This window comes from Tasmannia lanceolata, unplaced genomic scaffold (assembly GCF_043159265.1).
Source record: "Tasmannia lanceolata isolate RefF3 unplaced genomic scaffold, GAP_Taslan_0.1 ptg000013l, whole genome shotgun sequence".
In the NCBI taxonomy this organism is placed as follows: Eukaryota; Viridiplantae; Streptophyta; class Magnoliopsida; order Canellales; family Winteraceae; genus Tasmannia; species Tasmannia lanceolata.
In genome coordinates this window covers 49,602,166-49,621,652 of record NW_027518690.1, presented here as the reverse complement: position 1 = coordinate 49,621,652, position 19,487 = coordinate 49,602,166, and the positions used below count along the sequence as shown (strand labels likewise).

Genomic DNA, 19,487 nt, shown 5'->3' with positions numbered 1-19,487 from the left:
TCATTTCCCTAGGATGATCCTAACCCTTGGATCTATAGAGGGACTGCACATTATGGAAACTTCAATAAATTGGAAGGTTTGGATCATCCCATGGAAATTATTTTTGGGGCACAACCTATTTACGCCGTGGCCCAACAAATGGACGGTTTGGATCATCCTATGGAGTGGGCTGAACCGTACATTTTGAAAATACGGGTTTGCACGGCAACTCATCATAGTAGTATGTGTATATCTCCTTTCAGGGTTGTGCATGCATCCGGGATTGTGATGGGCCAATTTACGATCACCATTGGATCTTGATGGGAATACGATCAGCCGCATCATTCTCCTCGTCATTTTCACAAACATGCAGGGGTCTTTGTGTAACTTTGTATGTATTTTAAGCGGGAAAAGGTTTTAGAGAGTTAAATCATCATCATTTTCTAAAGGTTTTAGGGTTTTTCTAGGGTTTGAGAAAGAGCTGATCTCCTCTCAACTGGATCTTGCGATTTTCTAGGGTTTCATTCATGGCTTCACCTCCCACCTCAAAGCGTCGCCGTAAGAACCAGAACGATGATCATCCGAAGGACTCTTGCGTGCAGAAAACCTCTCCTCTCGTCGTTTTTGCTCATGGAGCAGGATCTCCTTCCACTTCCGAATGGATGATAAGGTTATTTCTCATCCGAATCCTAAAGTTAAAGTTTCAAATAATCATCAATTTCTCCTTTGAGAATCGTCAAATCACTTCGTTAGAATACGATTTATCTTCTTCTTCCTGATTTTAATTGATATTGGATCTGTAGTGTTTGGTTTCTTTGTAAATTCCTGTAATTTTATTGAAATGCAACTTTTAAAATTTCGATAACAGTATTCGATTTTCCATTTTGAGCACCTGCAATTTGAAACCTAGATTAGGGCATTTTCGGCTCTCTGTTTGATGCCTTTAAGAACTATGCAGATGGACTGTATCAAAATGCCCTTCTTTTGTTCGTGATCTTGATGCTAATGAGGAAAATCCTCCGTACAATAATATCTCATTAAACTGAAAACATTTGATATATTTTACAGATGGAAGGAAATGCTGGGAAATGCATTGAATGCAATTGAAGTAGTCACATTTGATTACCCCTGTGAGTCGTTTTACCGACTTATGATTTGTTTGAGGGCAGTGATATTCCCCCTGCTGATGGATATTTCCCCCCCTTTAACAGATTCCGTTAGGATATATATGAAGGGGGGAGGTGCATCCGTTAACTCCAAATGCTTTAAAAGTTAACTATTTCTGTTAAAGGGCGTGGGGGGGGGGGGGGGGGGGGGGAGGAATATCATTGCCCTTTGTTTGATTCTTCACTATTTCGTTTCGTAAGTTAAGCTCTCATAACTTTTTAACCTTCTTTTCAAATCTCGACTCTTTTTTAGCATTTCTTCTCAAAGGCTAAATCTGTTTGATCAAATTTGGGAGTTTTCACCATCAAAATTTATCTCCAAATTTAGGTTGTCTTCTGAATTTTAGCATGTCCATGAAGTTAGTAGCTTAAATGACAATACATCTACCAAAGTTAGTTGGAGTAACTTTGTGAAACAACCAATTACTCCAAAAGCTTAAGCTGTTAATTGGTGTTATTTAATCATTTATACTTCAACACTCCCCCTCATGTGGTGGCCCCTTTTTTTTGGGTGATTTGTAACATCAAGGAGTTGTTGAGTTTTGAACCCAGGTCCTACCATGAGCCAATAGCTCTGATACCTCGTGAAACAACCAATTACTTAAGCTTTTGGAGTAATTGGTCATTTGACAAACTTTTCTATACTGTACGAGAACTCATAAAACTATTGAAGAAGGTGTGCTTTTACATACATTACTCAAGACCATAGAGTTCAAAGGCTAACTGGATTGAATGCTGGGCAGACTTGTCTGGTGGAAAGCGTAGAGCTCCTCCCAAGGCAGAAAAATTAGTTGAGTACCATTCAGATATTGTCAAAACAGCTGTTCTAAAATATCCTGGGCATCCACTGATTTTGGCAGGCAAGTCCATGGGTTCAAGGTAATGGTTACTTGATTATCTGAATTGTTTCACATACATCAATGTCATTACATCTGTCATGTGTAATGTGCACAGAGGAATTTGCCAATTAGAGGTGACAATAACTCGTGTCAATTAGAGGAGACAATGACTCTTGATAGCACATTTCCTTGGGTTTATAATCAGATATTTTCTTTATTCAATTAATCTCCTTAAATAGGGATAATAAGCAACAACCAATCAGAAAGTTACGGCTACAAACTTGGACTTATCTAATCCTAAGATCACGGAGATAAAGTAGCTAACAAGAGTCATGCTAACGGTACATGACTTATTCAAATACATGGCTTATTCAAATACTTAAACTATTAATTCCTAACAAATAGGATCGGCAACATAATCCAATCAAATAGGATCAGCAACATATCATCCACCGCACACAACATTTCCCCTTCCTTCAAGCAACCTTGTCCACAAGGTTGAAGTTGGGATATTCCTTGCGCATGGTCCACTCATTGAGCCAAGTAGCTTCTGCAGGTGTGGTGCCTTCAAACTGGACCAGATATTCCTTGTAGAACCGTCTGCCACGCTTCCTTTTACGAACTTGAAGTACTGCTAGTGACCTTGGTTGAAGCTGGCCTTGGTCATCTTCTTCAGGGAGCTCGACAAGGGCCACATTTCCATCTCCTAGTCGTTTCTTAAGAAGAGATATGTGAAAAATCGGGTGCACTTTAGAATGAATGGGAAGATCAAGTTTGTAAGCAACCAGCCCAATTCGTTCAAGAATTTTGTAAGGACCGTAAAACCGGGGAGAAAGTTTGGTGACCTTCTTAAGATGAACAGAACTTTGCCGATATGGTTGAAGTCGAAGATAGACCATATCGCCTACCACAAATTCCTTGTCAGTCCTCCCTTGGTCTGCTAATCGTTTCATTCGTTCTTGAGCCACTTGTAAGTTTTCCTTTACCAATTGGAGAACTTCATCCCGAGAGAGCAAAGCTTCTTCTACATCTAAGTCTGAACTTGTACCTTTGACATAGGAGAGCAATCTTGGAGGATCAATACCATAGACAACCCGAAAGGGAGTGAAGCAGGTTGATGAATGTGTGTTGGTGTTGTGCCAAAACTCGGCTAAGGAAAGCCAAAGAACCCAATTTCGTGGTTTAAGTCCAGCAAAACAACGCAAATAATTTTCAAGGCATTTATTGACAATCTCGATTTGACCGTCCGATTGTGGATGGTAAGCCGATGATAACTGTAAATGCACACCTTGAAGGTCAAATAACTCTTGCCAGAAGCTTAATAAAACTGTCAGCAAATGCTCTTGCGACTGAGGGAGCCGTGAAGGGGTGTTTGAGAGCTACAAAATGTGAATATTTAGATAATCTATCCACGATGACCATACTAGTATCCTTACCTTGGGATTTCGGCAGACCCTCAATAAAATCCATGCTAATGTCCTCAAAGATAACCTTAGGAATTGGCAATGGTTGCAAAGTCCCATATGGTTTGACATTTTGCGCCTTAACTCACTGACATACGTCACATTTTCTGATAAAATCTCGAACATATGAACGTTGTCCAGGCCATGAAAAATCTCTAGCAATCCTGCGCAATGTTTGGTGGAAGCCAGAATGGCCCCCCATCGAGTCCTCATGCATGGCTCGGGTAATGTCTTCCCTTGCTGCATTAGTCGCTGAAACTAGTATCCTGCCTTTGTGATACAAAATCCCATCACGAATAGTATAATAGTAATGATCAAGTGTACCTTCATTATATTGCTGGAGAAGGTCCTGTAAGTCTTGGTCCGATTGATAAGCAGCCTTCAAGGTTTGATACCACTGAGGAACAATGGTGGAAATGCCAAAGAGATCTTGTCGAGATAGTGCATCGGCCACTCGGTTGAGGGTCCCCTTTTTATATTCTACGACAAAATCATAACCAAAAAATTTAGAGACCCATTCTTGTTGTTTTGGAGTACCAATTCTTTGTTCCAACAAGAATTTAAGGGACTTCTGATCTGTCCGAATGATAAACCGATTGTTGAGTAGATACGGTCTCCATTTTTTAATGGCCATCACCAAAGCCAATAGCTCCTTCTCATATGTGGATAAGTTGAGTTGTTTAGCTCCCAAAGCATGGCTTAAGAAAGCCAAAGGGTGTTGAGATTGCATTAGAACAGCCCCCACGCCTCTCCCACTAGCATCACATTCAATTATAAACGGGTTTGTGAAATCTGGAAGAGCTAGAACCGGCGGAGAAGACATAGCTTGCTTCAAATTATTGAAAGCCTCCTTGGATTCGGTTGTCCACACAAACTGATTTTTCTTCAACATTTGAGTGAGAGGTGCTGCTACTGTACCAAAGTCTCGTACAAACTTCCGATAATACCCGGCAAGTCCCAAGAAGCCTCGTAGTGCTTTCACAGTTTGTGGCAGTGGCCAATCAATTATGCACTTAATTTTCTCCTGGTCTACGGACACTCCCTGTTTGGAAATAACATGGCCAAGATAGTCTATGGCTTCACAAGCAAATCGGCATTTAGATTCCCTGGCATGTAAGTGATGATGCTCTAGAAGTGATAGTGTAACCTGTAAATGTTTCAAATGGTCATCAAGGTTATGACTATAAATCAAAATATCATCGAAAAAAACAAGAATGAATTTTCGTAAATATGGACGGAAAATTTCATTCATCACCGATTGGAAGGTTGAGGGAGCATTCGTGAGTCCAAACGGCATTACTAAAAATTCATAGTGTCCCTCATGAGTTCGGAAAGCCGTTTTATGGACATCATCCGTGGCCACTTGTATTTGGTGATAGCCGGAGCGAAGATCTATCTTTGAAAAAATTGTGGCTATGTAATTCGTCAAATAAATCATCTATCACCGGAATAGGATATCGGTCCTTCACCGTGATAGAATTTAGGACCCGATAATCCACACAAAGCCTCCATGAACCATCACTTTTTTTTTACTAAGAAGATAGGAGAGGAATACGGGCTGTGACTATGCCGAATGATACCATCCTTTAACATCTGTGTAACATGCCGCTCAATCTCCGATTTCTGAAAATGGGCATACCTATAAGGTCGAACACTTACAGGTTTATCATCGATTAAGGGAATTTGATGGTCCTGGGCCCGAGATGGAGGCAAGCCCTTGGGCTCACTAAATATGTCCTTGTAACGCTACAATAGCTTATGAACCGGACCTGATGAGCTGGAATTAATCGGTCCTAAACCTGCTGGAGTGATTTGGGCTGCACAAATGTGAAATAGAAGCCCACGTTGTGGAATTGGCTCCATTAGGTTTAGTACAGCAACATCTTTTTGGCGATCTCCATAAAGAACACATGAACGACCTTCGTGCTTGAACTCCATTGTCAACTTCTTGAAGTCCCAAATGATTGGACCGAGTGTACATAACCAAAGAGCACCCAGTACAACATCGCACCCTGCTAGAGGAAGTAATTGAAATTCGGTGGAGATAGAGGTACCTTGGAGGTTAAGCCGTACATCGGTGCACCGTCCTTCGCTATGTAGAGTCTCCCCATTGGCAACCATGACACTGACTACTTGATTTTCTTGCCGCTGGATCCCAGTTTTTATTGCCACACTCGGGTCAAGGAAGTTATGGGTACTTCCTGAGTCTATTAAAACGCCAATGGTTTTGTGGCCAAGGTTTGCGGTGATTCTCATGGTATTGGGAGTTTGTGTGCCAGAGATGGCATGGAGAGATATGGTTAAGGGTGTTTCGTCATCCCCATCAGATAACTCCATATCGACAGAATTTGGGTTGTCTTCAGTGGCTTCTAAGAGAAAGAGGGTTTGGGTTTTACATCGATGGCCCGGGACTAATTTTTCGTCACAATTATAACATAGACCGCGCTCCCTACGGTCCTTCATCTCGGCATGGCTTATAGTTCGAACAGCTGGGTTTTTGTTCAGGCTAGGGTGTTTGTGGTGGTAAGTGTTTGGCACGGATTTGGAAGATATGAAGGAAGTCTTCTTTTTTTTGTCTTTTATGCGGGCAAGGGCTATGGCTTCATCAATGGTGGATGGTCTAAGGAGTTGCACAGTGTCTCTTATTTCTTCTTTGAGCCCACTTATGAAGTTCTTGAGACGGAAACTCTCTGGTAATCCTTCCACACGATCTGACAGCATCTCATATTCGTCAACATATGCAGCAACAGTAGTAGTTTGGTGTAGTTTGGTCAATGCACCTTCTGGATCTTCGTATTCCGTAGGTCCAAAGCGGCGGTCCAAAGCCTTGGTGAATGAGGCCCAATCCAAGATGAGACCTGCATTTTGAAGATACTTATAATATTGTAAGGCTTTGCCTTTAAGGGAGAAGGAAACATACAATATTTTTTGGAGCGGAGGGATGTTGTATAGCAAGAAATATTGATCAGCTTGCATAATCCAACCGGTTGGATCCTCAATTCCATCATATTTCAGGAGTTCAACTTTTGGCAGGTGAGGAAGGGGTGCAGGAGCCGTTTCTCCATTACCGGAAGAAGAAGCAGGGGGTGATCCACGAGGTCGGGTTGAAGGAGCGGTTGTTTGGGATAGGGACAGTTCACGCAAGTGGTGAATCTCTTTCTGCAATTCGTGAACCAATTGCTCAAGGGATGTTGTTCTCTAGTTTTGCTGCTGCATCATCTCTGCAACCTCTCAAACTCTCATGTTAGCCGGAGGGTTGTCGGTCATGGTGTAGGAACGTAGGCTCTGATACCAGTTGTAATGTGCACAGAGGAATTTGCCAATTAGAGGTGACAATAACTCTTGTCAATTAGAGGAGACAATGACTCTTGATAACACGTTTCCTTGGGTTTATAATCAGATACTTTCTTTATTCAATTAATCTCCTTAAATAGGGATAATAAGCAACAACTAATCAAAAAGTTATAGCTACGAACTTGGACTTATCTAATCCTAAGATCATGGAGATAAAGTAGCTAACAAGAGTCATGCTAACGGTACATGACTTATTCAAATACTTAAAGTATTAATTCCTAACAAATAGGATCGGCAACATAATCCAATCAAATAGGATCAGCAACATATCATCCACCGCACACAACATCATGGAGCTGAAAATATTCTCCCTACTTAATTTTTGAACTTTATGGCTGCTTGGTTAAAGTATCTGATGGTTTTATTTATTGACTTTTGTGCATCGCTTTTGCTTTTTCTTTGAACAGAGTCAGCTGCATGGTTGCAAGTACAGAAGGCATCCATGCTTCAGCCATAGTTTGCTTAGGCTACCCACTGAAGGTTCATTATTATTTATCTCTCCACTTTCACTTGCTTATCTGCATCATTTGTGTATTTCCCATGCCATGCTTTCATGTTGTATGTGTGAACTGGGTAAGTCTTAGAGTGCAGCAGTCCTTGTTTGAAATGTTGAATGCTCGATCTGGAGGTGCATAGCTTTTATATTTTTTTTCTGTGTGAGGGTTCATGTGTGGTTTTGAATTATCACTCGAAAACTTCACATTATGGAATCATGCGAGTGTGATGAGAAACCCATTGAAAAGGGAGGGAAGGAAAGGAACTTGTAGAATCTGCTTTTAGCATGCAAAAGATAAAACTAGATAAAATCAAATAAAATATAAAACACTGGAAACGTTTTTTGCATGCCAAGGACAAAATCCATGCTTAAGTCTTGCCGTGGTTCATGTGGAACTGATAGTGGAGTGTATAGTCCAGTATTATGCTTTCGCCCCCTTGCCAATTGACAAGTAAAACACTGCTGGATAAATCCCACTACGTAAGGTCAGGCCAAAATAATCTGTCTTCAACCATTGCAAATTTGTGATGGTCTGGTCACGACCGAAGTTTCCTACGACGCATCCGGAGCGCAATTCCCATACAACTTGGTATCTAACTGATGTGTCGGGAAGACAAAGGCGAGTATCTTGGAAGTTGGTACCCGTTGTGCATTGTTTAGCCCGTGGCACTGTCTTGTCGTCCAGCTACAAGGTCACCATAGATGGTATCGAAGTCTTTGCATGCAAAATGTTGCTTCTTTAGTTGGTTGGACCCATCAACGTGGATTGGGATAGAATGTAAGATGTATATAGCTCGACCTAAAGCATCTGCCACCTTGTTCTCAACTCCTGCATGATGTTTGATGAAGGTGTATTCTTTTAAGTGTTTCATTCTTACCATGTTCTGGAATTAGGATCTTTGTGGTGTTTAGGTGACAATGTGCTTGGAGGGGTGATTAAAGATTCTAGAGGGCAGATTAGGATGACCTTCTCAGGTCCGGCTGGTATATGCGATGCAAATGAAGCGGAAGCGAGGGCTCTTTGCTTCGGCCTTCGGTGGTATTCAGGAAACAATTTGGGTCCATTAATAATTGAGGGCGATTCTACGAATGTGGTTGCATGGCCAAAGAATTTATCTCCGGGACCATGGGAACTTCACAGAATTATTGCAGAAATTAGGGACCGGATTCGTATGATTTGCCCCCAAATTTCCCATCGAAGGAGGTCGGCAAATAACCTAGCTGATCAATTGGCAAAAGAGGGGGCATTCTTGGAATCGACCACTATAATCATACCCGACTTTCATTTGGAGGATGTTAATGGTTAGTTTTGGATGTATTCTTTTTGTTGTTCTATGCTTCTGATGTAATACTTGATGGTGACAACTTGTCCCTAGCTTGTAATTTTCATCATTAGTAATATACAGTCATCTTTGAAAAAAAAAAAGGTGACAATGTGCTTGATGATCTGACTAAAGCACAAACTCCTTAGATATTAAGTAATGCTGTGAATGTCGCAGAGTCAGAACTACGACATATAAGTCCTTGTCATATGTAGAAAACTTTGGCCTCGTTCAACATCTCAATATGATAAGCGATAGGGTGACCACTTTGCATAAGAACACCTCCGAGCCCAACGCAACTTAATCCAAAGACCATAGAAAAGTCAGGAAGTTGAAGTATTGTCATATCTGCCATCTTCTGCTTTATAGTTTCTGTTAACTTACCAACTTCTCCAAAAGCTTAAGCTGTTTGAGAAAGGCGTTATTTATCTTTTATACTTTATTAACACTCCCCCGCACATGTGGCCCACTTGGCAAACACGTGGCACATGTGGTCCCACTTTGGGCCAACCATCGCATGTGGATTTTTGCTATCCAGGAGGTTTGAACTCGTGACCTTTGCTCTGATACCATGTGAAACCACCAGTTACTCCAAAAGCTTAAGCTGTTGGAGAAAGGCGTTATTTATCTTTTCTACTTTATTAACAGTTTCAAAGGCCTTAGTAGCTGCCTTTGATTACACAACTCTACTCAACTCAACTTAACTAAGCCTTTGAACTCTGTTTTTTTTTTTCATGGCATCTATAATAATAGGGCCATGAGGGTGTTAAAGTTCTCGCGAATCGCTTGTAGAATGTAGCCAAACCATGGAAACTCCGCACTTTGTGCAGGTTAGTAGGTATTGGCCAATTTAAAATAGCTTTCACCTTTTCATGATCAACTTTTACACCACAACAGATACAATAAAGCCCAAAAAGATTACATTAGTGGTCATGAAAGAACATTTCTTCATATTAGCGTAAAGCTTCGCGTGAAAAATCCTTGGTAATTGTTGAAGATGATATTTTCTTCCTTACTAGGAGGGACGAACGGAGAAACCCATAAAAAAGAATATTTTCTTCCCTACATTTACAATAAGAATATCATCAAAATATAGAACAAAAAATTTGTCGATGTAAGGCTGGAAGCACTGTTCAAAATGCGGATGTGGGTCAAAACGTGGCCAAAGCAAATCCTAGTCGACTCAGCACGACACGGTCGAGTATTCGGTTGACACGGCTGAGTACTTAGTTGATGTGGGGCAAAATCATCTTAACTTTTCAATAAGCATGTAATCCTTAAATCATTTTAACAGAAACCATAGATATTGGTAATTTTCTTTGTAATTTAGAGTACTAGGATAGTTTAGAAGCAAAGGTTGCATTCATAATTGTATCCTAATTGCGATCAATCCTTGAGAATTTGAGCGTTTAAATTATAGTATGTTGCTGGCTCCGAGGTTGTAGTCAACTGAAATCCTGAGATACATGCCAGGTAATAATATACTATAACTTATATGCTAAATTGTGCAATGGTGGAAAGCACGATTCCCGCCAACATCAAATGAACCCAACTGAGCACGCTGAGCTTAAGCAGCAAGTGAGCTTCTCAGAAAAGGCTTCACCTGCAAAAGCCTTAGCATGTGAACCGTTACAACCGTACTCCAACGAAGGATGAAGGACGACAGTTAGAGGATGTACGTTGATTGTCAGACCATCAATAAGATCACCATCAAGTATTGATTTTTCACCTTTCCCATCCCACAGCTTGATGACATGCTAAACATGATGGCGGGATCATCCATCTTCACTAAGATTGATTTTTATTATGCTACCATCATATCCAGGTTAGAACCAATGGAAGATGGAGTTCAAAATGGAGTTAACGAGTGGCTCGTTATGCCATTAGGCCTTTCCAACGCCCCTAGCACCTTCATACGGATTATGAACCAAGTCTTCCAGCCGTAGTTTTAAAACCCCTCTGTGCCATCATGAACTCCCCCGAGTCGACCCTTTTACCTTGGTTGTATTCTCATGTCTGAGTAGTCTTTTAAGACCTCTTCGATTTCAGGTGGAACTTTAGGAGGTGACTCATCATTAGGCTTTGTGACTTCACCATGTGCACTATACCTGCCTTTTTTCTCCATCTCAAGCTGCTTTTGGGTGGGAATGTTTAGTGTTTTCCTTGTTGGAGTGTTGAGCTTCACTTTCGCATGGCTCTCGAGACCCTTGGGGGACATGGGCTTCAATGCAATTTTCTCCCGTTGTGCATAAACTGATAGGTATTGGCTTGTCCATGATAAACATCTTATTCGTACATCCACAGTCGATCAAGAAGTATAAAGATGACACTCATCGGTGCCACATCACTCCAAATCGACTCATGGAAGGTACCAAAAGATATATTAATAAGGCTGTGCCACATTACCTGTATTGTGCCCTATGTCATAAATGTCGTTCTCGGGAATTTCTCGGCAAGGGAAAATCTAGGGACATATTAATTTTTATTATCTTTTTTCGGGTTTATATCGGGAAATAGATGAAATAGATGGTAAAAATAAAATTATTTAAATTAATATAAAAATATTAAATTTAAGAAAAAAATATAAAATAAAAATATCATAAAAATACCGTGATATTATCAGGATATTTTATGATAAAAATGAAAATATCGCTATATTTTTAAAATCTCAGGATTAGTTCGGGATTTTTTTCATTTTATCAAAATCTCGCGATAAAAACGCTATATTTTGAAAATATCGGAGATATTTGTGACATAGATTGTGCCATTGTCAACCCACACAATTTTATAAGGTCATGCGTAAGGCTGAGTGTTAACTTGCAGACGATCAAGGGTGGATTTGGAGACCACATTCATGCTGCTTCCCCCATCAATGTTGAGCTTACAAACATTATCTCTAGTCTTGACCAACGTGTGAAAGATGGCGGTGCGAAGCCAGTCATCTTTAATCTCCTCATTCGGCATAGTCAAGATTTGTGGTATTTTGTGGGACAAAGACGTGTCATTGTTCTTAGAAGCTCACCCTCGAAAACGTCCTTAGTCACTAATTCCGAGTCGTAAACATGATTACCGTTGTCTTTTTCTTAGATGCCAAGATGTAAGTTCTTGGAAGAACAGTTAATAGAGAAAAGCCCCTTGCCTTCACACAAGAAGAAAATTATACCGCTACTAGTCTTCTGTGGAGGTCTGCCAATGGGCGGTGTTGCGGGCGCTGAAGGGGCAGCAGCTCGTGGAATACTTCGTCTAGGCTGAGTGTTGCTATGATTAGGTGTTGGCCTAGAGCCTTGACCACTATCTAGGGGCTTTTTGGTGCTCGAATCATTGCCATGGCAGCAAGCCAGTTAATGGAGGCTTGAGGACTCAACTCCGTTGTGTTGATGTTGGATTTGTTGGCTGACATAGCCAGAGGGTCGTTGCCGTTTCTCTTCAATTCATTAATTTCATAATCAAAATCAGAAGTCACTTGCAGCCATATAAGGATTAGTCTCTTCCAAGACCAAAACCAACATACATTTTAAATTACTTCCTGGGGAACTCTACCCGGTGTCTGTTTTTCTGGTTAATATCAATCATTAATTCATACTGTTCAAAATATATATATATATATATATATATATATATATATATATCATTAATTCATAAGAGGATATTCCATTTCAGGGCATAAATGGTGCAGTGCGAGATGAAACTTTACTGCAACTTATAGTTCCAATAATGTTTGTACAGGTGAGAGGCTACGTGTTCCTTGCTTTCTCTGGTATTTGAAATTTTCTTCTGTTTGAGCTCTACAATTCCAGTGACATTTCCTGTTCTACTTGTTTAACATTCATGAAGGGCAGCAAAGATGGGTTATGTCCGCTGGATACGCTATCTGCTGTTCGCAAGAAGATGAAATCCGTGAATGAGTTGCATGTGATTGAAGGAGGTGACCACTCTTTTAAGATTGGAAAGAAATTCCTGCAGTCAAACGAATTAAGCCAGGCCGAAGCTGATGAACAGGGTGTTGAGGCTATTGCAGAGTTTGTTGCGGGATTGACTGCAGAAGGATGAAACTTTTTGCCTCTTTTTAATTATCGAGGGTATATTTAACATGAGCATATCTGTAAGCATCTTGACCACTTCTTCATTTTGGAGTTACAGTTTCAAGGACCCTGTACGAGCCAAGTTGTGGCATGCCAAGGTTCTTGGTGGCCATTACTGTATAGAGCATCTGAAAGTGGTAAACCATCTCTCTCTCTCTCTCTCTCTCTCTCTCTCTCTCTCTCTCTCTCTCTCTCTTATTGTTTTCATCCTAGAATGTCTCATTCTCAGTGACCTTGTGCTTTATAACCTATCCAAACCCCTAAAATTATCACCCATCACTGTGGCCCATCAAATAAACGGTTTGGATCATCCTAAGGAGTGGGGCCACTGTACTTTCTGATAACTACTGTACTTCACGCTCGCACACATGGAATATGATTACAACGGTAATAAAATATGTTACCTTTCAAAAAAAAAAAATCCATCTGGCTGTATCTCTATTGAGGGCTTTCCTCATTTATGTTTATTCTCCTCCAGCTTCTGCAACACTTTATCATGTTGTTATATCAAAATCATTTGAATAACGCACCAAATAACACATTCAAAGGACAGACATGCCTAAAACATAGACATGGCAAACGGGTGGGCCGGGCCGGTCTCACCCAACCTGTACGGGTCCGGGTGGTACGGGCCGGGTCAGAAATTACCCGGAATTTTACGGGTCACTATTTTGTGAACCCTAGTGACCCGGACCCCACCCATATGGACCGCATGGACCTGTGGGTCAACTTTTTTTTCTTTTTTTTAGCTGTCCATGTGATGGGCCATAACGTACATAGGTTGTGCTCAAAAAAAAATTCCAAAGGATTATCCTAGCCCTCTATAGAAACCTCTATAGATTGGAGGGCTAGGATCATCATATCGAAAGTGATGAATGATGCGGTTATCCTGGGAACTGATTCCCCTTTCCTCCCATCAATTGATATTCTTGAGAACCTGGCGAAGCTTATTGCTCGTTCTAGAGCCTGTTATGTTATCAATAATGGCAGAGATCCTCTTTCTTTCAATGAGAGAGGCGGCTAGACAAGGAGAGAATCTGACTGTGGGATGAACTACTTCCTTGTATGCCGGATCACAAGGTCTTTTCTTGGTCTCTTTTGACTTCTTTACTCCGATGACCGGTCCACAGGAGACTAATTTGTTTCAACGACAGCCATTGGTGAAGACTCGAACCTGTCTGCGCCTCATGGACGAAGTAAAATTAGATAGAAAAAAGAAAGACAAATGAGGAACAAAGGGTGTTGACAAATAAGAAAAATACCTGACCGGTGAAATGTCATCTTTATGTGTTTTGAGGCACATCCTATTTAGGTTGTGTTCTATCACACGGACGGTTTAGATCATCCTATGATGTGGTCCTTTCAATACTTTCTGAAAAATATGGGACTGTAAGGGCTTACGCCATATAAAATCTCGATCATTTGAGTTTTAATGGGTACCTGTGACTTTACCTGGCCCGGTTAGTTTGACGGACCTGTAGCGGCCGGGTCAAATTGCAACAGGTCACTAATTCAGTGACCCAGACTCGTAAATTATGGGTAGGTCGAGTGGGCATGTAAGTCCGGATCACTTTTTGCCAAGCCTAATAAAACATATGAGTTAGATCTTAATTTTCTAATTAACTTGAACTTAACACGTACCTTCTCATGTTGTCGACGCTTTCACTGCTCCTAGTGCTATGTGGTCATCTTCATCTTCTTTTACTTGGTTGGTTAGATGGCTATGGTCAGGACCCTTGTGCGTGTGGATTGATGGAATCAGGCACCAGAATCGGCATCCTATTCTGATTCCACCTGAGTCTGACATTTGGTTCAAAAAAATGAACAGAGTAAAAAGGGTGGAATTAAAACCATGGTGGAGTAAATAGGGGAAAGTGTCACGATCTGTTTCCCATCCAAGAGGTGGTATTCTGATACCACCCCAGTCAGAATTAAATTTTTATTGGACTTTTTTACTTGAAATTTTTATTAGAAATTTTCTTATTCCATTTGCAGGGAGTCACAATAGGAATCAGAATAGGATGCTGATTCTGATTCTTGATTCTGACAATCCAAGCACTACTTTTTATTGTAATTTCTTTTTCATTCCATTTACAAGGAAAATAAAATTAGCAACTAGAATTGGCACCCGTTTTCTGATACTACCCGACTCTGTTTTTTGGTTCAGATAAATTAACAGAACGGAATTGGAGGTGGAATTAAATTTGGAGCAAAATAGATGGAGAAACTCATCATATGTTTCCCGCCCAAGGGGTGTGTTCTGATTCCCTCTGAATCAAAATATGGATGCCAATTATTGATTTCTTTTCTCCTATAAATGAAATGGAAGCAAATTCATATAAAAGAGTGTGTTTGGATTGCTCGAATTAGGAATCAGAATCAGCATCCAATTCTGATTCCAATTATGATTTCCCTACGTATGGAATGGAAAAAATCCAATAAAATTTCAATAAAAAACTCCAATAAAAATTTAATTCCAACCAGGGTGTAATTAGAATACAACCTCTTGGGCAGAAAGCAGATTACTGCATTTTCCCTCCATCTATTCCGCCCCATTTTCAATTCTGCCCTCCTTATTCCATTCATTTTTTTTAACCAAATGCCAAAATTAGGTGAAATCAGAATAGGATGCCGATTCCGGTGCATGATTTCAGCAATCCAAATGCACCCGAATCATTATCTCTATAGCTCTCCCTTCTAACTTGTAGGCAGCATTGCAGTCTGAATGCTCAACATGTGATTCAGTTGTTGCTCTTCCCTAGCATTGAAGCCATTGCAAATGAGGCAACAGACAAGATCTTGTCTTGGGAATGATTAATGAAGATGATGCTAGATTTATAGCAATCGGGTGGGATTCCTTCACTTGCATTATACACACTTTTCATCTTTTACCAGGCAAACAGCATGTGATTCTATTCTCCATTAATCAATCCTCTCTTCTTTATACACACTTGGCATCTTTTATGAGGCAAACACCTTGAGATTCTTTTCTCCATTAAGCAATCCTCTCGTTTCTTCACTCAATCAGTAAAGCACATGATTCCATTCTCGATTAGTGGCTAAGATCGGTAATGAAAAGCTTAAACCTTTTGCTTCACTAGAATCCTTCCTATCAAATATAGTGGCAACTGGCAAAACACTTAGATCATCATCCACTTTTACCATCATATATGGGTTTTGGGTTTGTTTTCTTAACAAAAAATGGCATGAATGTACTTGTTTTAACCCCTAATTTTGCAATAAGGCCTTTACAGACCCTGAGAATTTCCATCCAAAGTCCCCTTGATTTGTCGAGATATATGATTAAACAGATCTATGTCAAGACAATTTGATCATGAAAACTTCATTTGGCTTTCGAAAATAATCCTTGGATAAAAATATTATTAGAACAAAATTGTACTGATGCCTCAAGATAAACTTATCGAGGTAGGATAACCAATCCCAGGAACATCTTATACATGGATGGTAGGAACCCAATTCTGCATGTAGACCCTAGTGTCCGCGGGTCATTGTGCAAAAACCTCAATAATAATTGATTTTAACCGAATATGAAATAAATAAGGGCCTGTTTGGATGCATAGAAGATTTTGATTTGGATTTCGCACATTTGCTACTCTTTTTGCATTGTAATTTGGATCCGGATCAAATTCTTGGATTTCTAATTCAGCAACTGACAGTGAGTAAAATCAGATTTCCAAAAATGCTGTGCAAATAAGAAATTAGAAATCCACAGATATGGCAGTTTCCATTGCCCTCTCTGCTCCTCAACAACCTCTCCCCTCCAATAAGAAGTGCCCCCTTCCGTCTCAGTCTCCCTCAACATGAGCTGCTGGATCTATTAATTTTGTATTCAAAACTTTTTTCCAATTCCAGATACAATGTATGAAGTATCCAAACGGGCCCTAAGGAATTTGCTGGGGCCACTGTGCTGCTGTGTGTGTGAGAGAGCTGCCACACAGGCTTAGATTTTGTCTTATTCATTTAGTTCACATGAGGTGAACCGGATTTGCTAGGGACCATTGCAGAGAGCATGGAGTCAGGGATTTACACTTGGGGGCCGGACTAATTTGCACCCTTTTTCGGACACATGGTGGACCCACCACGTGAAGAGTAGCATTGATTATAAGAGTCTACTCTTACAAAAGTTAAGAGTAGATGCGTGACAGAGAAAATAATCCAATGCGATAAGGCATGTGACGATATGGGCCCAATGAGGACCCTGACATGACTTAAAGTAAGATTCCTACTTTGGTCAGTAGTCTTTTCTTTTATTTTTCATTTGTCTTTTGTAAACCCTAAACCCTCGCTTCCCAAGTCTATACAAGGGAAGGAAGTCGGTAGTAGTGAATATCGAAGATAAGCTGTGAGAGTTTTAGTTCTGAAATAATTCCTCTTGACCTAAGCAGCCCTTGATTCTCTCTTCTTTACCTTCCGACTATGCCAGAAAAAGCTTGAGAGACCTTCCATTCAGCTAGATAGAAGGAAGAGAAGTACTCCCAATCCATGTTGAAGCCTCGATAGGCGATCAACGATAAACCAGTTGAGCCAAAGACCTTCTTTAGCCACAAATTTGCTTACCCTCCTTGTAAGCTGAGTGAGCGGACCCAAATAGTCTGAATGCGCTATCCTACCTCCGTTTCACCCGTTAGCATGTGTTGCGTTGGGCGTTTAGGCACAGGGATTTGAACGGCTTTGTAAGATAGGCAGCTGAAGTTTATCAACCGATTTGCGTGGAGACGGGACTCTGAGGAAATCTAATGGAGACTCTCAAGCAAGTAAGAGAGAAAATAAGGTAAAAATTAGAGAAAATCTGGGCTAGCTTTAAACAAGAAGGAACTATAAGCAGGGGATAGACAAACATTTGGCAAAAACTTCAGGCAAGAAATTGTTGATGCAAATAAACTGAAAAGTTTTGCAGCATACTGAATAAGTATGAACCCCATAGATGATCTAAACCACTCAGGAGAAATCCAGAGTGAATTAAGATACCTTTCTGAACAAGAAAGATTATCCTCCATATCTGTTACAGACTTACAAGGAGAAATTATATGAAGCCCCACCGTGAAATCGTAAAGGGCGGGCGAGACAAATCCTGCTGCCATGGTTTTTGAACCAAGGAAAAGTCCAAAAAGAGGCTTTCTCTTGGATTAAAAATCAATGGAGAGATGGTTCTCTCCGCCCTTTATAATTTCATGGTCGGGCATTATATAAGTTCTCGTTAAGAAGAACCAAAATAAGATTAGATTTGATACGATGAAAAGACTTAATATTCTCTTCAGATCCATCTTATGATCCAGGGTGGGATTCCCCCTTTCATGAATCGAACATAAGAGCCACTGAAAATCTTGGAGGTTCGAGTTCTGAAAGGCCCCCATCTCAAATGGTATCAGAGCCTGGACAGCCAAGTAGAACTGTTGCACAGACAGGAGCTGCTAGGCCCATAAGGTGCCCAGACTACACCAGAACTGGAGAACTATGCATAACTTGTGAAGTACAAGGTTATTATGGTTCAGACACTGACCCTTTTGAAGATGACCCTAGTCATCCGGACTCTAGATGGAAGTGATTCATGGATTAAGTTCCTTTATTCTTAAAGAGTCTATCATATCGTTATAGAGATTAAGAATGAATTACCAAATTGCAGGTCTAGATGAAGAGTTAACTACTCTTAACAATTACTTGTTTCTGTAGAGTAAAGTGTTTTGAGTATGAACATCTTCTACATTTAGACACAAATTGTTGGAATATTGGAAGCAAAGACACTGCAGAGTGTTTAAATACCCTTGTTGATGTTGCTCTCATAAACGAGAAATCATATGGTGGCCGACCGTGAAATTTATAAGGGGCTCCTTGATTTTTTATCTAAGTGGGAAGTCAAAAGAGGGGGTTTGACCCGGATAAAAAAATAAGGGGCAGAGCTCTGTCCTTGTAAATTTCACGGTCGGCCACCATATAAATTCTCTAAACAAACAACAAGTTGATCGATCAGACTTCCTCAACAGTAACTGAAAAGTTAAGCAACCTCAAGAAACTTGTCAAAAGGCACCATTCTGAAGAACCGACATCCAGTACTCAGCGATTATAATGAGAAGTGGAGTCAAATTTATAGAATGTGTTCTAGACTTGATTCTAAGGTGAAAGCTTTTGAAGAAAAACAAGATCAAACTAACAAAGTGACATCTGTTTTTAAAATGATGGAGAAAATTGATTCCAAAAAGAATCAAGAAAATTCCTCTACTAGTTTTATCGACAAAAAGTTGGATGATCTTTCTAAGCAATTAGAAACCTAGATCTCTGAAATAACCAAGAAGATTGAAAAACGTCTTTCAGAGGTTATAGACAAAATCTTAGAAAGGTTTAACAAGGTTGAAGGTCTACTTGAAGATTTCAAGTTTGACCCAGAAAAAAGGACTGAGGAGAATAGCAAGCAAATACTGGATTTAAGCAAGAGAGCTTACCCAGCTATTGAGCGAGCTACTACTCTCCTCAAAGAGGTAAAAGAACATCTGAAACAAACGGATGATGTCCTCGCTGAAATACGCAAATATCAATGACAGAGTCCAGATATAATTCAGAAGTTGATAAGATTACTAATATTCTTGACGGAACCCGAATTTATGGTTCACCACCTTTAACGAGTACCAGTGCCTTAGAACACACCAAAGCAGTGTATTCTATAGAGCAAACTACTCAAAGGCTCACAGTTCAGATACTAGTAAGATTTAAAGATTTCCAAGATACTGTAGAAAACAGGCTTGATGTTCTTTACAGACAAAACAAAGAGAT

General features: G+C 40.2%; 1 protein-coding gene across 1 annotated transcript; it reads left to right on the top strand.

Annotated features, from left to right (window-relative positions):
* Nucleotides 1-420: 420 nt before the first annotated feature.
* On the top strand, nt 421-12,846 carry LOC143890459 (alpha/beta-Hydrolases superfamily protein). Its single transcript, XM_077395154.1, has 6 exons — nt 421-649; nt 1,048-1,109; nt 1,889-2,024; nt 7,209-7,281; nt 12,280-12,345; nt 12,454-12,846. Exons 1-6 carry the CDS (start codon nt 507-509, stop codon nt 12,667-12,669), a joined length of 696 nt encoding a protein of 231 aa, XP_077251269.1. The 5' UTR covers nt 421-506; the 3' UTR covers nt 12,670-12,846.
* The last annotated feature ends 6,641 nt before the right edge of the window (nt 12,847-19,487 follow it).